The sequence below is a fragment of the Peromyscus maniculatus genome, chromosome 4 (assembly GCF_049852395.1).
Source record: "Peromyscus maniculatus bairdii isolate BWxNUB_F1_BW_parent chromosome 4, HU_Pman_BW_mat_3.1, whole genome shotgun sequence".
Lineage (NCBI taxonomy): Eukaryota > Metazoa > Chordata > Mammalia > Rodentia > Cricetidae > Peromyscus > Peromyscus maniculatus.
In genome coordinates this window covers 35,270,735-35,291,365 of record NC_134855.1, presented here as the reverse complement: position 1 = coordinate 35,291,365, position 20,631 = coordinate 35,270,735, and the positions used below count along the sequence as shown (strand labels likewise).

At 40.1% G+C, this 20,631-nt stretch overlaps 1 protein-coding gene across 6 annotated transcripts in view; it reads right to left on the bottom strand.

Annotated features, from left to right (window-relative positions):
• Gpd2 (glycerol-3-phosphate dehydrogenase 2) overlaps nt 1–20,631 on the bottom strand; it is a 152,086-nt gene that overhangs the window by 5,026 nt on the left and 126,429 nt on the right. For all 6 annotated transcript variants that reach the window (XM_015986392.3, XM_006992807.4, XM_076569499.1 and 3 more), the window contains exons 10-16: nt 16,518–16,652; nt 16,140–16,315; nt 15,484–15,615; nt 14,510–14,668; nt 1,583–1,695; nt 1,391–1,469; nt 1,112–1,210 (exon numbers count right to left, since the gene is read on the bottom strand). In XM_015986392.3, the coding sequence (XP_015841878.1) occupies nt 1,112–1,210; nt 1,391–1,469; nt 1,583–1,695; nt 14,510–14,668; nt 15,484–15,615; nt 16,140–16,315; nt 16,518–16,652 (893 nt within the window). The remainder of the gene's footprint in view (nt 1–1,111; nt 1,211–1,390; nt 1,470–1,582; nt 1,696–14,509; nt 14,669–15,483; nt 15,616–16,139; nt 16,316–16,517; nt 16,653–20,631) is intronic.

Sequence of the window (20,631 nt, the reverse complement as noted above, 5' to 3'; positions counted from 1 at the left end):
AATTCTGAGACAATAAAATATTCCCCAGAAAAACTATACAAAAAGAGTCACTAAATGTTTTCTAATTCCTAACCATAAATCTCAAATGCGATTTAAAGTTTGCATTTAGTCAAACAGTTAGTTAAAGAACTAAACATTCTTTTTGTCATGCTGGCCACAACCTGTGAAAATTTTCTGCATTTAGATTCAACAATGCTCTTATCTGCAGCTCATCTCTAGAGAGACAATTACCATTTCCTTTGCCTTGATCTTGTTTGTTTAACTTGACACAGTGAAGAAAGGGCTGACATTGACCAAAATCCCAGCATTAATTTATTTCATGTTCAGCATTCATCATTGCCACGGTGCAAGCAAGACCTGGCATTCACTTGAAATACCTGCCCAAGAAACACTACAGAAAACAACCTAGCTGCCTGGAAAGCAGTGCATTCTTCAAATGAGCAGAGTCCTATGGACAGCTAGAGATAAAGTATTGAATTTCTTTCCTTTACGGAACTCAACTCGGAAGCATCTAGTATGCAGAGCATCTAGTAGGAAGTTACAGTAACAAACTGTATTTCTTTTGTGGTTATAATGATCGAACAATTGAAACTTTGGTTACTTAAACATCAGAAATGGAAATGTTTAAATTTGCCATCTTGACTCCAGACCATACCTTTCTTCTCATTTGCTTTTCTGGTTTATCAAAATTGAATAATTATATTCTTAAGTGAATATGATTCTTCAATAAATGAAACTATAGGTTATAATCTCTCCTAAAAAGAATGACTTTCCATACTAGAAGTACTATGTTGCTTCTCAGTGTAGCAAAGGTCCAGCCATTACATTCCATGGCATCATTCTTTAAAAAGCATACTTCTTGTGCAATTCTGTAAGCCACAATTAACTTGAATTTAATCTAAATAGCCAAGAAAACTGATACCTCTTATAAAGAGAAGGAAGAGGAGCAGGCACTAACAGAGCCTCATCCTCAAGGGCAGACAGATCAACTGTTGCTGGCTCCGGCTACATGTTCAGGATGAAGTGATTACTGCGTAGATTTAAGAATCCCATTCGTAAGATGGGGACAAGCAAATGCAAAGACAAATGCATCTGTCTCATCACAACTCACCTGCAGAAATTCATTGAGCTCAACTTGTCCATTTTTGTTCAAATCCACTTCCCTGAGCATTTCATGTAGTGCATTTTCATCTACTTGCACATTGATACTCTAGACAGAAAAGCAACAGAGGAATGAGGTTTAACTAACAATAATGTGTAGCCATCTTCTAATATGACTGGACTATCCAAAAGTTAAAAAAATATGACTTGTGAAAATGCTAATAAATAGTATCTTTATATCCTTCTACACTAAAGCTGATAATAATAACAAAAGAAACCCACGTATTACCTCTAGTACACGCTGAACATCAACAATGGTAATAAAGCCCTTTTCGTCTGCATCAAACTTATGAAATCTCTTTGTATACCTGCAACACAAAATTGAATAATGCAAACAGACTTACATAAAAGAGGGAGGAGAAAGAGGATGAGGATGTGGAAGAGGAGGAGCAGGAGGAGGAGGAAGAGCTGTGAGAGGTACCTATCGATGTCGGAAGGCATCAGGCTGATTTCAGTATGATCCGTGAATTGTTCTGATCGAGACTTAGAGCCCATTTCATAGTACAGAAACCTGGTGGCTATTTCAAGTTCTTCCTGACAAAGAAAAGACACATACATAGAGTTCACAGACTTGTAGGAGCTATTGACTTTTCTCTCTTTCTCTTTTTTCACCCCAAACTGATTCTCACTGAACCAGCACGCAATTTTAGTGAAGTACTAGCACTCCTTTTAGCTGGGCAACTTAAGACACAGTCTAATATGCTCAGATACAGAATATGACTGTAACCTCACACACCCTGTATACCCACCTGCATTTCCTAATTCTTCCCTGACCTCTGTCTGGCTCCAGGGACCATCTGGGGGGGGGCCTTGGGCTCAGTTCATCTTTTCTTAAATGTCATAGAGCATGTCACACGGCCTGAGTTTGACTGCCTCCCCGCAATATAAGGATTCCTGTTCTAAACCTTGTAGCGCTGATGTTTCTTTTTACTGTAGTGTACTCTTGTGTGCTACTGACTATCAAATTCTACAAGAGCGAATTCCTAAAGCCTGATGATAAGAAAAGAAAAGAAGAGTAAAATATATAGGATTTGAACATCTCCTCTAACGTAGCTTGCAGTGCCTATGTATGGTGAGCTATGCGGAAGTTCTGTCAGGGGCCTCTGACAGCCACAGAGACATCATGGCCTACTCTCCAGTCATTCTCACTGCTTTCAGTGCCCCCAGTCAGCTACTTCAACAAGCACTGCCCTTAGCTCTCATTTTGTCACTCTCGTCTCAGTACCTCAAGTGACTATATTATAGTGTATACTGTTAGTAACTTTCTTCACATGTATAAATATGTGCATGCACATGCGCGCGCGCACACACACACACACACACACACACACACACCCTTCCCCCATGCATATATATTTCTTAATGCCACTTTTATGAGCTTTGGCCATGTGACTTACTTTGGCCAATAGAAGATGAATAGACACAAGATATTATACTTTTGAGAGATAGCTTCAAAAGAGAAATCCTGGTTTTCACTATCTCTCTTGTTCCTGTTCTCTGAGAATAACCATGGTTTAGACAGACACAAGTCAATCTAGACACAAAGGAAAAACATCAAATACTGGCTGAGCTGGGTATGGTGGCACACCATACCGAGCTAAGGTAGGCAGAGGCAGGCAAATCTCTGTGAGTTTGAGGCCATCTTGGTCTACATATGGAGTCCCATGATAGCAAGGCTACATAGAGAGAACGTGTCACAAAAACATGCAAAGGGGCTGTGTTAAGCCACTGAGACTGATTTTAAGATTTATTTATATTATATTTTTATTTATGCCTACACGTGTGGGAAGTATATGCATGTGTGGGGTACCCATGGTGTCCAGAAGAGGACATCAGATTCCCTGGGCTGGAGTGACATAAGTTGTGAGCTGCCCAGTGTGAGGGTGGGATGTTCTACAAGCCCTCTTAATAGCCGAGTCGCCTAAACCACTGAGAGGTTGTCAAGCACTATGATCCAGCCAAGCAAATATATATCTTCAGTCTCAACTTCACATCAAACAATGTTACAAACTCAGCACGCCCCAAATATTGAATGTGAAACTGAGATGCCCATGAAGCAAGGCCTGAGAAACTACACCACTGTGCAGACAATGGCAAAAACAAGTCTTGGTACTCTGTTTTCTCCGGAAGACAAACTGTTTTTGAGATTATTCCTTTCCTACCTCCTTTCTCTTCAGAAATAGATGCAGCAAAAGAAATAAAACATCATGAATGCTACATAATGCTGAATTTAAAAACAAAAATGTATCTACATCAACATTTGTGTGGTTAAATAAAACATGAAGTCTCTATCTCCAATGGCATTCTACACTGGCAAACTTCTCTCTTCACCTAAGAAAATTCTCCAGTCATGGTTAAAACATGGATTTTCTTGTTTGATAAATCGTTTTCAGTCATTTGAAACTATTCTAAAATTCACGTCCTTGGACATTGCTGCCCCTGAGTCTTCCCTCCAATGACAACCTCTTACTCAATTCATATTCCGTCACTGCTTGTGAAGTTCATCCACACTCCACCAAATAACCATGATGTTTCAGAGAGTGAAGAAATCTTTCCATCTGTGTCTCTCTTAATGTGTTCCCTAACTTCGTGTTTGCATTCATTTATAGATCATGCAAACAGAAGCCAAGGTGTCTGTCCAAATCACTTTACTCAAAGTGGCCCATGAAAGGATGGTATGCCTATGAAAGCATTTTATGTTGAGATTCAATGCACCTCCTTCCAATTCTTCCAGCTGGCTTGGGATGACCAAGACTTTGCTACACTAGAACCAACCTATTATGTTTCTGTATCATAGGTCACATACTGAAAGCGGCGTCAAGTACTTAACTCCTTAGAGATTTGTTAACCAAGAACTTCAGCAGAAGCATGACTTGAAAGCCCTATGCCATGTTGGATGCTTTCTTCCAGACCACAAATTCTATCATATAATACAACTGTCAGAACAAAACAGTTCCTAGGGAGATGTGAAAGCACCTAGACGGAGCAGAAATCAATTCTATCTCTCTAGTTACATGACCTACATTAACACGACTATAGAATACATTAAGTAGGGGACAATCACGGTCCACTGTTAACTGATTGGCAGTCACAGTCAACTGAAGCCACTCTTTTTTTTCTTTTTCATGTGTGCTATATTGCTAAGCCCCATCAAACCTAGCTTGAATAAAGGAAGTTAGCCTAACTTAGTACAAGGATTACCATTTGGTACACTTTGGGCTAGTATTTCATGTTGTCGTCAAATCTCCATTTACTTCTCTGCTTATTGGCACACCAAAGAAGCATAGCATTAGCACTGTAACATAAATGTTGGAAGCGAAGATCAGGTCAAAGGGACAGAGTGCTTACAACCTGCTGTCAGAGACCTCTTCAGAGGTCCAAACTGGCGATTTAGCTACAAAACTACTAGTTTCACAAAGATTCATGAAGCTGTATGAAATGCTTTACGGAGCTTCCATACATATACATACATATACATACACATATATGTACATACATACATACATATATATATATACACACACATACATATATATATCCTGTTTAGCATTCTCCTGATCTAATCCTTACTCATATGAAAATGACATGTATAAAACATTTTTCCTGGACCGCAGAGGTAAACAGGCCCAGGGACGGAGACAAGCAGACACAGCTTGGAACAGGGACGCCCCTAACCCCAACATCTGGGGAAGAAGCTATCTCCGTGGGTCAGAACCAGAACGAATCTGAACACTCTGTCTGAGGACAATCTAGGGCCCAGCTGCTGATCCTGTGAAACCCAACAACTTGGAGGTGTTGGTGAGACTACCCTGCTCAGCTGAAACCCATCTGGGAGAGGATTCAGATGCCTACAGTTTGAAGTCTGAAGAAACAAGATCAGCTGAGGAGTTGACAAATGAACAAAAAGTGACCTGAGAACACAGAAGAAGGCGCTACCCAGACACCAAACCAGATCACCAGAATCATAAGTATATAATTCACCGATCGAAATCAGCTGCCCCTGAAGAAATAGCCCAAAAGCACCAATTTAACCAAGAACCCCTACTAAACCAAGACTAAAAATTAGAACAAGAGAGGCACTCTCAGACACAGACACCACCTGCACCTCACAGAGGAAGAGATGAGTAGGCGCCAGTGCAAAAATACAGGCAACAACATAAAGACCTATATGGCAACATCAGAACCTAGTGATTCTACACCTGCAAGACCTAAACATACCATGACAGAAGAAACAGAAGAAATCAACCCTAAAAATGACATTAAGAAGATGATAGAGGCCCTTAAAGAAGAAATAAAACATTCCCTCAATGAGGAAATAAAAACTTTCCTTAAAGAGGAATTGAAAAACTACCTTAAAGAGGAAATAAAAACGTTCCTTAAAGAGGAAATAAAAAACTCCCTTAAAGAGGAAATAAAAACTTCCCTTAAAGAGGAAATGAAAAACTCCATTAAAGAGGAAATAAAAAACTCCCTTAAAGAAATGGAAGAAAAAACGAACAAAAAATGGGAAGAAATCAAAGAAAGCCAAGAAAAAGCAATTAAACAGATGAAAGAAACATTCCAAGATCTGAAAAATGAATTTGAGACAATAAAGAAAACACATGCTGAGGGAATGCTGGAAATAGAAATCCTGACAAAACGAACAGGAACTACAGAAACAAGCATAACCAACCGATTGCAAGAGATGGAACAGAGAATCTCTGACACTGAAGACACGATAGAGAAAATAGATTCGTCAGTCAAAGAAAACAATAAAGACAAAAAAGTCCTAACACAAAACGTCCAGGAAATTTGGGACACCATGAAAAGACCAAACCTAAGAATAATAGGGATAGAAGAAGGAGAAGAATACCAACTCAAAGGCACAGAAAATATATTCAACAAAATCATAGAAGAAAACTTTCCTAACCTAAAGAAAGAAATACCTATGAAGATACAAGAAGCTTACAGAACACCGAATAGGCTGGATCCAAAAAAAAAGTCCCCTCGCCACATAATAATCAAAACACTAAACACACAGAATAAAGAAAAAATATTAAGAGCTGCAAAGGAAAAGGACCAAGTAACATATAAAGGCAAACCCATCAGAATAACACCAGACTACTCAATAGAGACTATGAAAGATAGAAGATCATGGACAAACCTCATGCAGACACTAAGAGACCATGGATGCCAACCCAGACTATTATACCCAGCAAAACTCTTAATCACCATAGGCGGAGTAAACAAAATATTCCAGGATAAAACCAGATTTAATCAATACCTGTCCACAAACCCAGCCCTACAGAAAGCACTAGAAGGGAAAATTCAACCCAAAGAAGCTAAACACATCCATGAAAAATCAAGCAATAGATAATCCTACACCAACATACACCACAGAAGGACAACACAACACAACCACAAAAATAACAGGAATTAACAATCACTGGTCATTAATACCCATCAATATCAATGGTCTCAACTCACCTATAAAAAGACACAGACTAACAGAATGGATTAGAAAACAGGACCCATCCATATGCTGCATACAAGAAACACACCTTAACTCCAAAGACAGACACTACCTCCGAGTAAAGGGCTGGGAAAAGGTTTTCCAAGCAAATGGACCTAAGAAACAAGCTGGTGTAGCTATCCTAATATCTAATAAAATAGACTTCAAACTAAAATCAATCAAAAGAGACCAGGATGGACATTACATATTCATCACAGGAAAAATCCACCAAGATGAAGTCTCGATTCTAAACATTTATGCTCCAAATACAAAAGCACCCACATTCATAAAAGAAACACTACTAAAGTTTAAAACGCACATCAAACCCCACACATTAGTAGTGGGAGATTTTAACACACCACTCTCACCAAAAGATAGATCTACCAGACTGAAACTTAACAAAGAAATAAAGGACCTAACAGATGTTATGACTCAAATGGACCTAATAGATATATACAGAATATTCCATCCTAACACAAAAGAATATACCTTCTTCTCAGCACCCCATGGAACCTTCTCAAAAATTGACCACATGCTTGGACACAAAACAAATCTCAACAGATACAAAAAAATTGGAATAACCTCCTGTATTTTATCAGACCACCAAGCCTTAAAGTTAGAACTCAATAACAACAAAAATTATAGAAAACCCACAAACTCATGGAAACTGAATAATACCCACCTGAAACATCAATGGGTCAAGGAAGAAATAAAGACAGAAATTAAAGAGTTCCTAGAATTCAATGAAAATGAAAGTACAACATACCCAAACTTATGGGACACTATGAAAGCAGTGCTAAGAGGAAAATTCATAGCTCTAAATGCACACATAAAGAAGATGGAGCAATCCCATACCAATGAATTAACAGCACAACTGAAAGCTCTAGAACAAAAAGAAACAAACTCACCCAGGAGAAATAGACGCCAGGAAATAATCAAATTGAGGGCTGAAATCAACGAAATAGAAAACAAGAGAACAATACAAAAAATCAATGAAACAAAGAGTTGGTTCTTTGAAAAAATCAACAAGATAGACAAACCACTAGCCAAATTAACCAAAAGGCAAAGAGAGAACACCCAAATTCACAAAATCAGAAATGAAAAGGGAGACATAACAACAGACAATGAGGAAATCCAGAGAATCATCAGATCATACTTCAAAAACCTGTACTCCACAAAAATGGAAAACCAGGAAGAAATGGACAATTTTCTGGATAAATACCAAATACCAAAATTAAATCAAGACCAGATAAACCATTTAAATAGACCAATAACCCCTAAAGAAATAGAAACAGTCATCAAAAGTCTCCCAACTAAAAAAAGCCCAGGACCAGATGGTTTCAGTGCAGAATTCTACCTGACTTTCAAAGAAGAACTAATACCAATCCTCTTCAAAGTGTTCCACACAATAGAAACAGAAGGAACACTACCAAACTCTTTTTATGAGGCTACAATTACCCTGATACCCAAACCACACAAAGATGCAACAAAGAAAGAGAACTACAGACCAATCTCCCTCATGAACATTGATGCAAAAATACTCAACAAAATATTGGCAAACCGAATCCAAGAATACATCAAAACAATCATCCATCACGACCAAGTAGGATTCATCCCAGGGATGCAAGGATGGTTCAACATACGGAAATCAGTCAATGTAATACACCATATAAACAAACTGAAAGAAAAAAACCACATGATCATCTCCCTAGATGCTGAAAAAGCCTTTGACAAAATCCAACACCCCTTCATGATAAAGGTCTTAGAAAGAATAGGAATACAAGGAACATTTCTAAACATAATAAAAGCAATTTATAGCAAGCCAACAGCAAACATCAAATTAAATGGAGAGAAACTCAAAGCGATACCACTAAATTCAGGAACAAGACAAGGCTGTCCACTCTCCCCATATTTATTCAATATAGTACTAGAAGTTCTAGCTAGAGCAATAAGACAACAAAAGGAGATCAAAGGGATACAAATTGGCAAGGAAGAAGTCAAACTTTCACTATTTGCAGATGATATGATAGTATACATAAGTGACCCCAAAAACTCTACCAGGGAACTTCTACAGCTGATAAACTCCTTCAGTAAAGTGGCAGGATACAAGATCAACTCAAAAAAATCAGTAGCCCTCCTATACACAAATGATAAAAGGGCTGAGAAAGAAGTCAGAGAAACATCACCCTTTACAATAGCCACAAATAATATAAAATACCTTGGGATAACACTAACTAAACAAGTGAAAGACCTTTTTGATAAGAACTTTAAATCTCTAAAGAAAGAAATTGAAGAAGATATCAGAAAATGGAAGGATCTCCCATGCTCATGGATAGGTAGGATTAACATAGTAAAAATGGCAATCTTACCAAAAGCAATCTACAGATTCAATGCAATCCCCATCAAAATCCCAACACAATTCTTCACAGACTTGGAAAGAAAAATACTCAACTTTATATGGAAAAACAAAAGACCCAGGATAGCTAAAAGAATCCTATACGATAAAGCAACCCTTGGAGGCATCACCATCCCGGACCTCAAACTCTACTATAGAGCTATAGTAATAAAAACAGCTTGGTACTGGTATAAAAACCGACATACGGACCAATGGAATCGAATTGAAGACCCTGACATTAATCCATGCACATATGAACACCTGGTTTTTGACAAAGGAGCCAAGACTATACAATGGAACAAAGAAAGTATCTTCAACAAATGGTGCTGGCATAACTGGATGTCAATATGTAAAAGATTACAAATAGATCCATATCTGTCACCATGCACAAAACTCAAGTCCAAGTGGATCAAAGACCTAAACATAAATCCAGTTACACTAAACTTAATAGAAAAGAAGATAGGAAGCACTCTTGAACGCATTGGCACTGGAGACCATTTCCTAAATAAAACACCGACAGCACAGACCCTGAGCACAACCATTAATAAATGGGACCTCTCAAAACTGAGAAGCTTTTGCAGGGCAAAAGACACAGTCAATAAGACAAAAAGACAGCCAACAGATTGGGAAAAGATCTTCACCAACCCCACATCTGACAGAGGATTGATCTCCACAATATATAAAGAACTCAAGAAACTAGACATCAAAGCACTGAACAGTCCAATTAAAAAATGGGCTAAAGAGCTAAACAGAGAATTCACAAAACAAGAACTACAAATGGCTGAAAGACATTTAAAGAAATGCTCAACATCCTTAATCATCAGAGAAATGCAAATCAAAACGACTCTGAGATACCACCTTACACCTGTCAGAATGGCTGTGATCAAAAACACCAATGACAGTCAATGTTGGAGAGGATGTGGAGCAAAGGGAACACTCCTCCACTGTTGGTGGGAATGTAAACTTGTACAACCACTATGGAAATCAGTATGGCGGTTTCTCAGAAAATTAGGAATCAAACTACCTCAAGACCCAGCCATCCCACTCTTGGGCATATACCCAAAGAATGCTGATACATACCATAAAGATACATGCTCAGCTATGTTCATAGCAGCACTATTTGTAATAGCCAGAACCTGGAAACAACCTAGATGCCCATCAACGGAAGAATGGATGAAAAAAATGTGGTACATATACACAATGGAGTACTACTCAGCAGAGAAAAACAATGAAAGCATGAAATTTGCAGGCAAATGGATGGAACTAGAAAATATCATCCTGAGTGAGGTAACCCAAACCCAGAAAGACAGTTATGGTATGTACTCACTCATTGGTGGATTCTAGATATAAAATGAACAATCAGACCACAACCCATAGAACCATAGAGGCTATATATATATATAGCATGGAGGTCCGTAGGACGACTGTGGCATATAATAAATTTCAGTTTTACTCAATTATTGAAAAAAAAAATAGCCAAATGAATGGAAACACATGAACTATGAACCAAAGACTGAGGGGCTCCCAGCTGGATCAGGCCCTCTGAATAGGTGAGACAGTTGATTGGCTTGATCAGTTTGGGAGGCATTTAGGCAGTGGGACCAAGTCCTGTGCTCATTCCATGAGTTGGCTGTTTGAAACCAGGAACTTATGCAGGGACACCTGGCTCAGTCTGGGAGGAAGGGACTGGACCTCCCTGGACTGAGTCTACCAAGTCGATCACAGTCCTCGGGGGAGGACTTGTCCTGGAGGAGATGGGAATGGAGGGTGGGCTGGGGGTAAGGGGAGGGCGTGGGAGGGGGGAGAATAGGGGAACCCATGGCTGATATGTAGAACTGAATGGTATTGTAAAATAAAAAATATATATCACAAAAAAAATAAATAAATAAATAAAAATAAAAATAAAAAAAAAAAAAAAAAAAAAAAAAACATTTTTCCTTAGTGACCCCTTATTAGCCTCCCATAGCCCACACTTCCTGCTAAATGATAATAAACTTAGGGAACATATCAAAATTAATGAACATAATTTAGAAAATCAGTCATGATCAATATGAAGACCGTTCCTAGATTGCAAAGACATATTTGCTTTCTGCTTTTTGAAATTGGTATTGCATTCCCTGACTGGAATAAAACTTATGCAGAGTCACCTCCTATTTGACTGTGTCTTCTGTCTGTTTTAAATTGGAAATTTAAAGTCTCACAATGAAAATAAAAATGTACCTTATATGAAAATTACAATATCTGCCTTTCTCTCCAGACAGCATTTCTCTAAGTATGTTCTGAGTGAGGCCTATGCCCTTTCCTGCTCAGACCTCCTCAAAAGCAAGTTTAGTCTGAGGCCTCCAAGGAAATTTCTCTGTTGGAACTGACAAAACACACAGCATTTCAAAAGTTCCAAAGCATCTGAACTAAAGTTTCTTTTATTTATGTGACGCCAAGTCCCCTTGCTTGCCCATGGAGTCATCTTCTCCCACACATTAATTCACCCCCAGGAGTACAGAGTTTGGCGATGATACTTCCCTTCATGTCTTTTCCTGTTCCTCCATCACCCCCCAACTCAACAGAGAGTGCTGCCCTGCCTACTCTAGTCTTCCATGTTAGCTGACTTTCAGTCTCCAAGAACGATGTCTCTAAGTATATCTGTAAACTTTGAAAATACACATGCATTTCTGACATAGGCATGTGCAATATCCACCTAGTTAGAGTTCAGGGTCCTTGAAACTATGAGCTATTTATTATTCCCCTAAACTATTTGGCACTATGCTCAGTATACGGGTCACTCATTAGGTATTGACCGTAGAAACAACACAATTCATCTATGCAGAGTTATTTATCACCCTGTTCCTCTTTCGCTTTTGCAGGTTAAATAATCCCAAAGCTTTTAACCTTTTCTCAGAAGTACAACTTTCTAACCTTTTAATTCTTTTTTCCTTCTCTTTTGTACTCTCCAGACTGTCCACTGTTCTCATTAAGCTGCTGTGCCTCAGAAACTGAATAATATCTTTAGCTGTTTAGTCTTTGTTACTTTAAAGAGATTAGGAGTGCTCCTAAGAATGTCTGTCTCCTCACAAAGTTTGAAATTGAGTTAAATCCCAGTTTACCTGGAAATGTTAAGCACAACCGTTTTTAGAATTTTCTCTTTCCTACCTCTTAGCACAAAATATGCTCCTATCTAACCATTCCAATCATAATTTTTATAAGAACATATCCCCGATTTTTCTACATAGAAAAATGGTAGGCAGTGACATTCTTGTGTTGTCTCCATGAAAAGCTAAGACTCAAAAACTGGGAGAGTTATAAGGCAGTACGGAGGCAGCAGGAAAGCGTGAGGGGACAGGCTTTGAACCCAGCTCTACAGCTCAGTGCTTATAGAAACTAAGTCTGCTTCCTCAATTATAAAATTTGGGTAAAGGACACCCCTTTGCAGCTGGGCATGACAGTACATGGCTGCAATTCCATACATGATGATAATGGACTAAACTTAAGCCTTTGAACCTACCCTTTCTCCCACATTTCCCAGGAATTCCACCTTTAGGATCTACATCATAATATGAACACTTGAAGGCTAGGCTATAGGCCCAATCCTGTGTGCAACATCAATGAATGCTTGATAATGCTCATTCACTAGACATGTGAATATGCCAAGGAGCCTTCTGTCCGTGAACCATAAAAGGTAGGGAGACCTGCTGGTGCCTTGACCCTAGGCTTCATGTTAGAAAGTAAAGAAATGATTTTGAGAAATAAATGTTTGCTATCTGAAGCATGCCACTAGCAGTATTCTGTTACAGTAGTCCTAATGTACTGTTATCCTCTGAGTCACAGCTCCCTTAGTCCTCTTAAAACTCCCCCGACCTTAGTATCTATTCTTTTTAGTTCTTCTATTGCTCCAATTTGTATACCTTGCAGTGTTCCTAGCCTAATCTCAGTCAGTCACTTGCCCCACCTACCAGCCTTAAGTCCTTGATGATCATATCTAATATATACAAATATATCTAATATATCAAAAGCCAATTTAAAAAAGTACATTCTGCAATGGCTTCTGGATATATCCAATGATAAGTATGGATTATTTTCTCATAAAATCCCCAAAGCCAGTTCAATGATCATGAGACATACCAGTAGCCTATATCAAGGTAACAATAATGAATGCGATAAGGAAGGGTGAGACTCAATCATGATGTGAAGATGATTACGGAAAGATTGAGTGGCTTTAGACAAGCTATGAGTGAATACATGAAGTATGGTGCTAAAGTTGAGAACTAAGCAACTGAGGCGCAATGAGCTGTTAAGATGTGGAGAGAGCTCTAGGGACAGCACTTGAAGGAGCAATGCAGACACTCAAAAGAAATATTCCTCCCAAGTATAAAAAAGGATTCAAACCAGGGATTATAGATACACCTACTATCATAGTACCTCAGAGGTAAAAGCAGTATGGAGACCTCAAAGCCAGCCTGGACTACATTGCAAACTCTCTCAACTCAATTCAAGAGGGAGAGTTGAATCAACTGTGCCAAATGTAACTAACTACCTGGCCAAATAAAGTGAGCACCATGAGCTGACAAGTGTATCGTGTCATGCAGTGTGGATATCCTTGGTGAGTTTGTCCAGAGTTAATCAGGGACATATCACAGAAAGGTGTACAGATTCAGTTAAAGAAAGAACAGGGTTCAGTAAATGAAGAAGATATCTTTTCAGTGTTTGAAAGTAATGTGATCCCTCTGCACATGAAAATAGTTTGGGTTAGAAGAAAGAAGGAGCAAGAAGGAGGAAAAAGGAAGGAAGAAGGAAGGAGGAAGAAGGAGAAGGAAGGAGAAGAAAGAAGGAGAAGGAAGGAAAAAGGAAGGAGAAGGAGAAGATGATTTTCTATTAATTACCACAAGGCCAGGTGTGGGGGGAGGGGAGCGTGGAAAGGCGTGGGTTTATGTATATATGTATGTGTGTATATGTTTATGCCCTCATGCATATCCAAGCATCACTGGAATTATTTTTTTAATTTGGTAATAAATATAAGACATCAAATGGTACTTTGGTCTTTCTTCATATTGTAAAGGTCTCTCATCTTTCAAAATATTAAGTGATACAAATAATAAGCCCTTTGTGGTCAGGCAGTGAAACCACTATTCTTATCAAAGGATTATCAAGAGCAGAAATTCTACTAATCATGTTCTCAGAGTGTTTTCAATGAGACTTAGAAAAGGCTGCACCCAACCGTTATTCATATCTTTCTTTCCCAGGAATTATGACCAGGGATTAAAAAGCATTCTCTAGATTTCTATAACAACACAATTATCCTAAGAATATCTTTCATTTTCGTAAGACCTAGCAATATTAAAAATGTATATATACAGAAGTTAACAGGAAACCTAAAACCGTCATCAAAAGTTATGCAAGCCTTTACAAACAGACCAAGCTGTTACACGCTTATAAATGGAACTGTGGTCATAAAGACTTTTATGCAGTACCTGTCTCTTAGCCTCACTCCAGTTCAGTTCTCTGCCCATTATTTCAACAATCTTGGGCAGCGCTTCCTCTGCAGCCTGGACATTGAGAAAGGCTAGGCGAGTGCGACGTGAAATCATGTCAACGGCAGTGCAGGCATATTCTTTAATCCCATATTTCACCTAAATTAAAGAAAAAAATGCTAGTTTGACTCTTTTTTAAAATAGTCCAGTTTTATATTTTTTTTAAATGCCTTAAGAAAAGCTGATATTTTTCTCTAGCTGCTTGGCTTCTCCATCAGACGCAGGCACTCTTGTGGCACAGCACAAGCCCTCCTTCTGCCTACCACAGTAGGCTGGAAAATGGGGTGAGCCAGATAAGAGCGAATGCCGCCTCCTTCTTCTAAGGAGAACGAGGCACAGACATGCAAACTGCAGCACCTCCCACCAGCCACAGGAAACACTTCTCCTTGCTGATGCACAGTAGAGACATTCGTTTACGTGGCTGACTATGCAAGGGACAAGGACAGAAGAGTTACAGTGTCAACTCCTTAGGCTGTCAAGTTTACTGCCTCGGGGACCACCAAGTGGAGTTTACCAGACACCGACTTAAGGCATAAGGAATTACAAATATACAAAGCACGGTCTCTGCTTTCATAGCATCAGAAAGAACGTTGAGAAATAAGACAAATCTCTGAGAAATTATCAAAGCAGGAGGACAAGGAACCAGTCAAGATGGAAGGGATGCGAACTTAAATGAGCTACGAGTTCTGAGACAACCAACCAAATTTGTAGTCTTGTAACTCTCTGAACGAACTCTGGAATTCGCATTCATGCTATTACCACCAACAACATCACTGTGAAAGGCTTGTGAAAGCCAGAGACTTTACTCCAGATTTCGGCTGACATGTGTGCTTTAAAAACTTAGCAGTCCGTAATTGCTAACGATAGAATGAACAGGTGAATGGCAGAGCGCAGTTCCTGTGACCACCACATACCTCTGCTTCGATGTATGGAAATTCTGACACAAGACGCACCCCAACAACAGGCCATCGCTTTCCAGTCACACTTGCCATTTTGGCCACCTCGAAAGCCTTGTCACCATAGGTGGCGGCAAGATGCTGTGCCACCTACAGAAATAACACTGCATTAGACAGGCACTGGGGAGTCATTCCGTTAAGGTACAGACCAAAACAACACTACATCCTTCGGCTGTCAGCTTTCCCACAGCCTGTAACTAATAGTCCTCAGGGAGGGTTAGGTCCGGACTTTGTAGGAGGAAACCACTTGGGTTCGGAATGCTTAGGCCAGCGCTGACTCGGCATTCATGCAGCACCAGATCAGTGACGGATGAAGCTTCAGCCTCACATTGGCCCTTCTGAGAAACAGCCCTGCTCACACTCACGATGCAAAGAAATGGGGGGAATTTGTACACTAGGAACCAATCAAATAAATTGCAGATTTCAAAGAGAAACCAACGTTCATCACTTTTTAGGTGACTATAATAAAGTTGGGCCATCTTTTCTTGTTTTCTTTTGCGGAACACAAGAGTGATAAGCAGAGCAAAAGGTCACTCTGAATCAGAGAGGCCACACCATGGCTACTGAATGTGATCTCGGCATCAAAGCAAGGTAGTATGGCAATGCACACGAACCTCACTCTCAAGCCCATAGTCCTGGACCAGCCTGATGTAGAGTGTGGGGCTCCAATCTTTGCCTCCTTGGAGGAACAGCCCAACTGTCCGACATGGTCCTGCCTTCAGGTTGTGAACCTTGATAGCTGCATTCACAGCGTCTTCTGCCATAGAGCGATATGTCGTCCACTTCCCACCTACGAGAGAGATTGTTAAGCTGTTAAGCTGGCATTCTCAATTTTTCTGATAATTAACCAGTTACCAATAATAACAACAGTCACCTCTTGGCAAGAAATTTGGCAAAGGTTCTACTAGGAATCATAAAATCAAAAGACTCATTCATTAGAGTGAAGGGGAACAATCCAAAAAATGAGTCAACCCCCGCCCCCCCCCAAATACCTGCTATTGTGATGAGGCCACTCTCACTGACTTCAACAACGTGATTTCGAGAGATGGACTGAGTGTCTGCAGAGTTGGGATCAGTGACAAGGGGCCGGATACCGCTCCATGCTGCCAGGACATCCCCTCTTCTCACTGGTAGAAATCAAAACCATTTTCACAAAAGTAGGAATGCGCAGGAAAGCATTCAGCAGGAGTATAGCAGCACAGGTGAGGGCTGAGAAAGTAACCTGAAGTGGAACAACTAACTGTGAGGGTGGGAATTCTGTGACACAAAAATAATTTGCTTGAGCGAGCAAAGGACCTGAAGACCACAAGCAAAGGTGTCAAAGAGAAAGCCACAGAAGCCAGTGTCACGAACCCCAACGGGGAAAAAAGATTACCATCAAGAGAAAAGAAGACATTTATAAACTGGTATGTTTCCTTCTAGGAGAACCCTGGCTCTCTCCACCAGAATTACAAAGATCTTCATGACAGAACTCTGTGGCCAGATGTGTTTGTTCTCCCTCCACTCCACTCCGCCATGAACAGCCGCAGCAGGCCCAACTCTGTCAAAGACAGTTGCTAATCCCGGTCCTCTCCTTTCCACTCATGGATCCCCAAAGGACTGGGGATAGTTCTCCTTAAGCAACTATCACGAGTGACTAACTCGTCCTGGGCAAACAGCTTTTTACGGTGTACCAGCATCAAACTTGGTTCTTTCTGGCTTTACTCCTCAAACTGAGGCGTCCCTCAACTGCTGACAATTTCTATTCTCTCTTCTCTTCTCAACCCTAGCCTCTGTAACTGACCCAGAGATGGGCACATTGGCTCCTCCCGGTAGCCGCGTAATACATGTGAGGTATGAAAGCTCTCTCAATAGTCAAGATGCTATAAAATTATTCTCTCTTATCTTTAGCAAAATACTATTACTGATACCAAGCAATCAGATAACTGCTGAAAAGCATTTATTATTGATCTAATGGGTGAGGGACACAGATCAGTGGTGTCTACCATCAGGTCAGGGACACCTGTAATCCTTACTCCACAATTTAGAGGCCAGCCTAGACTACATATTAAGTTTCAGTGGCTTATCTAGTGGCTACATAGATCCTGTTTCAAACACAAATTAGCTTTCTGGTAAAGATTAATTCAACTAAAGCAAATGTGCCATAGTTTAATGTCGTTGATTAAGGGCCAGTCTTAAAATGACTCTACTCTGAAAGAGGGAATGGACGTCCAACAGCAGCACTGGATCAAGGGAAGCAAGAACATGAGTCCTTATGCCAGGACTCTACCCCAGGTCTAGCCCTCTGGTGTGTGTGTGTGTGTGTGTGTGTGTGTGTGTGTGTGTGTGTGTGTGTGTGTGTGTGTGTGTGTGTAAAACTTCATTTATTTATTCTTCTCTCATATATTACATCCCAACTGCAGTTTCCCCTCCCTCCTCTCCTCCAAGTCTCTTCCCTCTGCCTCCCTTCTTCCCCAGATCCATTCTTCCATTTCCCTTCAGAAAAGGGCAGGCCTCCTGGGGATATCAACCACACATGCTATAACAAGTTACAGTAAGACTAAGCACAAACCCTCATATTAAGGCTTTGGACAAGGCAACCTAGTAGAAGGAAAAGGGTCCCTAAAGTCAGCAAAAATGTCCGAGACAGCCCTCACCCCCACTGTTAGGAGTCCCATAAGAACACCAGGCTATACAACCATGTGTAGATGGCCTAGGTCAGTCCCATGCAGGCTCCCTGATTACTGCTCCAGTCTCTGTGAGCCATCAATTTTCTCAAATAGATCCTGAGATTTCTGTGGCCTAGGGGTAACCCAGCTTCACAGAGTTCTACAAGTCTCAACATTTTTTTTTAGCATAAATAGTGTAAGGTGCTTTAATCGCTATAAAATACCTAACTAGGACATTGCTATTATTTCCATTAGCGTTTACACAGCTCTCAGAGTCAAAAATAAAACAACCAAACCACCTCCAATGTCACTGTGGTCCGTGTACAGTCCCTCCCATGTCTGCGAAATTCCCTTGGGAGCCACACTGATCAGGAATCTGGATTAAAATCTTGAAGCTCCATGACTAAATTCTTAAGTATTTTAGGGAAAAGTGGGGGTTCCAGAATAAATGTGAAGCACATGCAAAGCAGTTATCTGGCCAAGGATTCGCCACTTCCACTCTAATGGACAAAACACAAGACACACCCAAGGCTATACTGTCTGAAAAAGAGGAACCTGAGATACTCAAGGAGTTCACTCATGAAGGATCGTTGTGGAAAACAGTCAACAGATTAATCTCACCTCCCTCCTTACTCCTGGGACTGGTCCTCAGGCTCATCATCAAGAAGAAAGAGTTCACAACCAGAAAAGTTCTTTACATTCTGTATCTTAGCATTTGCTTTTTTAGCTTGAAATTTTTATCAATCACGAAGATGTCATCATTTTGAGATGGAGTGGGTAAGGTACACAGGCATCCAAGGGAGAATGTGGTAGCATAATGCACTTATTATACTCATATATAAAATTCTCAAAAAAATACAATCTAAATTTAAAAAAGGAAGTAATATAGATTGAAAACAAGGCAAAAAAATTTATCAGATGGATATTGGAATTAAATTATTAAGATACATTTTAAGGATAATAAAAATTTACTTAGAGTATGAAGTATTTTGTATGGCCTACAGAACTTTCACATTATTAAGCCAGAGTAAAGTCAAGTCATCTCCCTATGTATCATCCATCCATCCATCCATCCATCCATCCATCCATCCATCCATCCATCCATCTACCTACACTCTATCTGCCCACCCCTCCCAAACTTGACACAATAATTCTTATGAATGACTCAAAATGTTATTTGCTCAAAAAAGTTTGTAGTGTACAGCCCACTACCACGCAAACTCAGCAATGATGGCTCAAGCTCACAGCTGCAGCTGTGTGCTCCGTGCAGGGAGTACAGAACAACTAAACACAGAAACATTAATTCTCACTTTCAAGGAAAAGACATGGCAGCAAACTGAAGCTGACAGACATCTCCTTTGATGATCTATTTAAGCAACATATAAACAAGAGCAAAGCAAACCCAAATGAAAGTTCACCCAAGGAGGAGATTCTATGGGAAATGGACAGTTGGGCTAACGAGTCACCAGCATGTCTTCTCATTTCTGCAAGCTTCGCAGCCATGCTGTAACCAGGAAGGAAACAGTCCTGGGGATGGGGCAAGAATCCTTAGAGGTGGTGGAACAAAGAGGATTAACATCTACCTAAGTCATAGTTCAATCACTAAATTAACCACTTCTTCTGCCTTCCCCTCTCTGAATTCCTGCTTTTAGAAGATGATGAGTTGGAACCTCCTCCCTCATTTCAGGGACTCCATTAACCCTGAGCATTTCCTTCCCTACAATATTTAAATGCTCTTGACTCTGATGAGCAGGACAGTTCTACAACTGTTTTTGCAGGGTGGGAAAAGTCTGCCATTGGCACGGTCTAATTCACTAGCCAACTGCAGCAGCAGGCAGCAGCTAATCTTTGGAAACGTGATTTAGGTAACTGGGGAAGTGAAATTGCAGTTAATTTAAATAGCTAACATGCTTGTCTCTAAAAGCTCCCTAGAACACGGGCAGGCTGATCCCATTAGATCACCAAGATGGCTGGTCACATGAAGACGACCTTGCCTTCATCTCTAAGGCTCAGCCACCCACTGACATTTGAGTAACTTGCTTTCCTCAGAAAAATGTATTTTCATACCTAAACAATCCAGTTCTTACTAACCTCATGAGATCAAAGAAATGAAAAATATTCATATGGGTGATTTGAAAAAAAAATGCTCTCTATTAGAAGGTGTGACTTTGCTCAAACTATGGTCAGTGTAACACGCAGGTGATTCTGCTACCAATGGATCAAGATGTAGAACTCTCAGCTCCTTCTCCAACATACTGATAATGAACTAAACCTCTGAAACTGTAAGCAAGCCTCAATTAAATGTTTTCCTTTGAGCAGAGCAGTGGTGGTGCACACCTTTAATCCTGGCACTTGGGAAAAGGCAGGTGAAACTCCATGAGTTCCAGGCCAACCTGGTATATACAGAGAGACTTCCAGAACAGCTAGGGCTACACAGAGAAACACTGTCTCAAAAAAA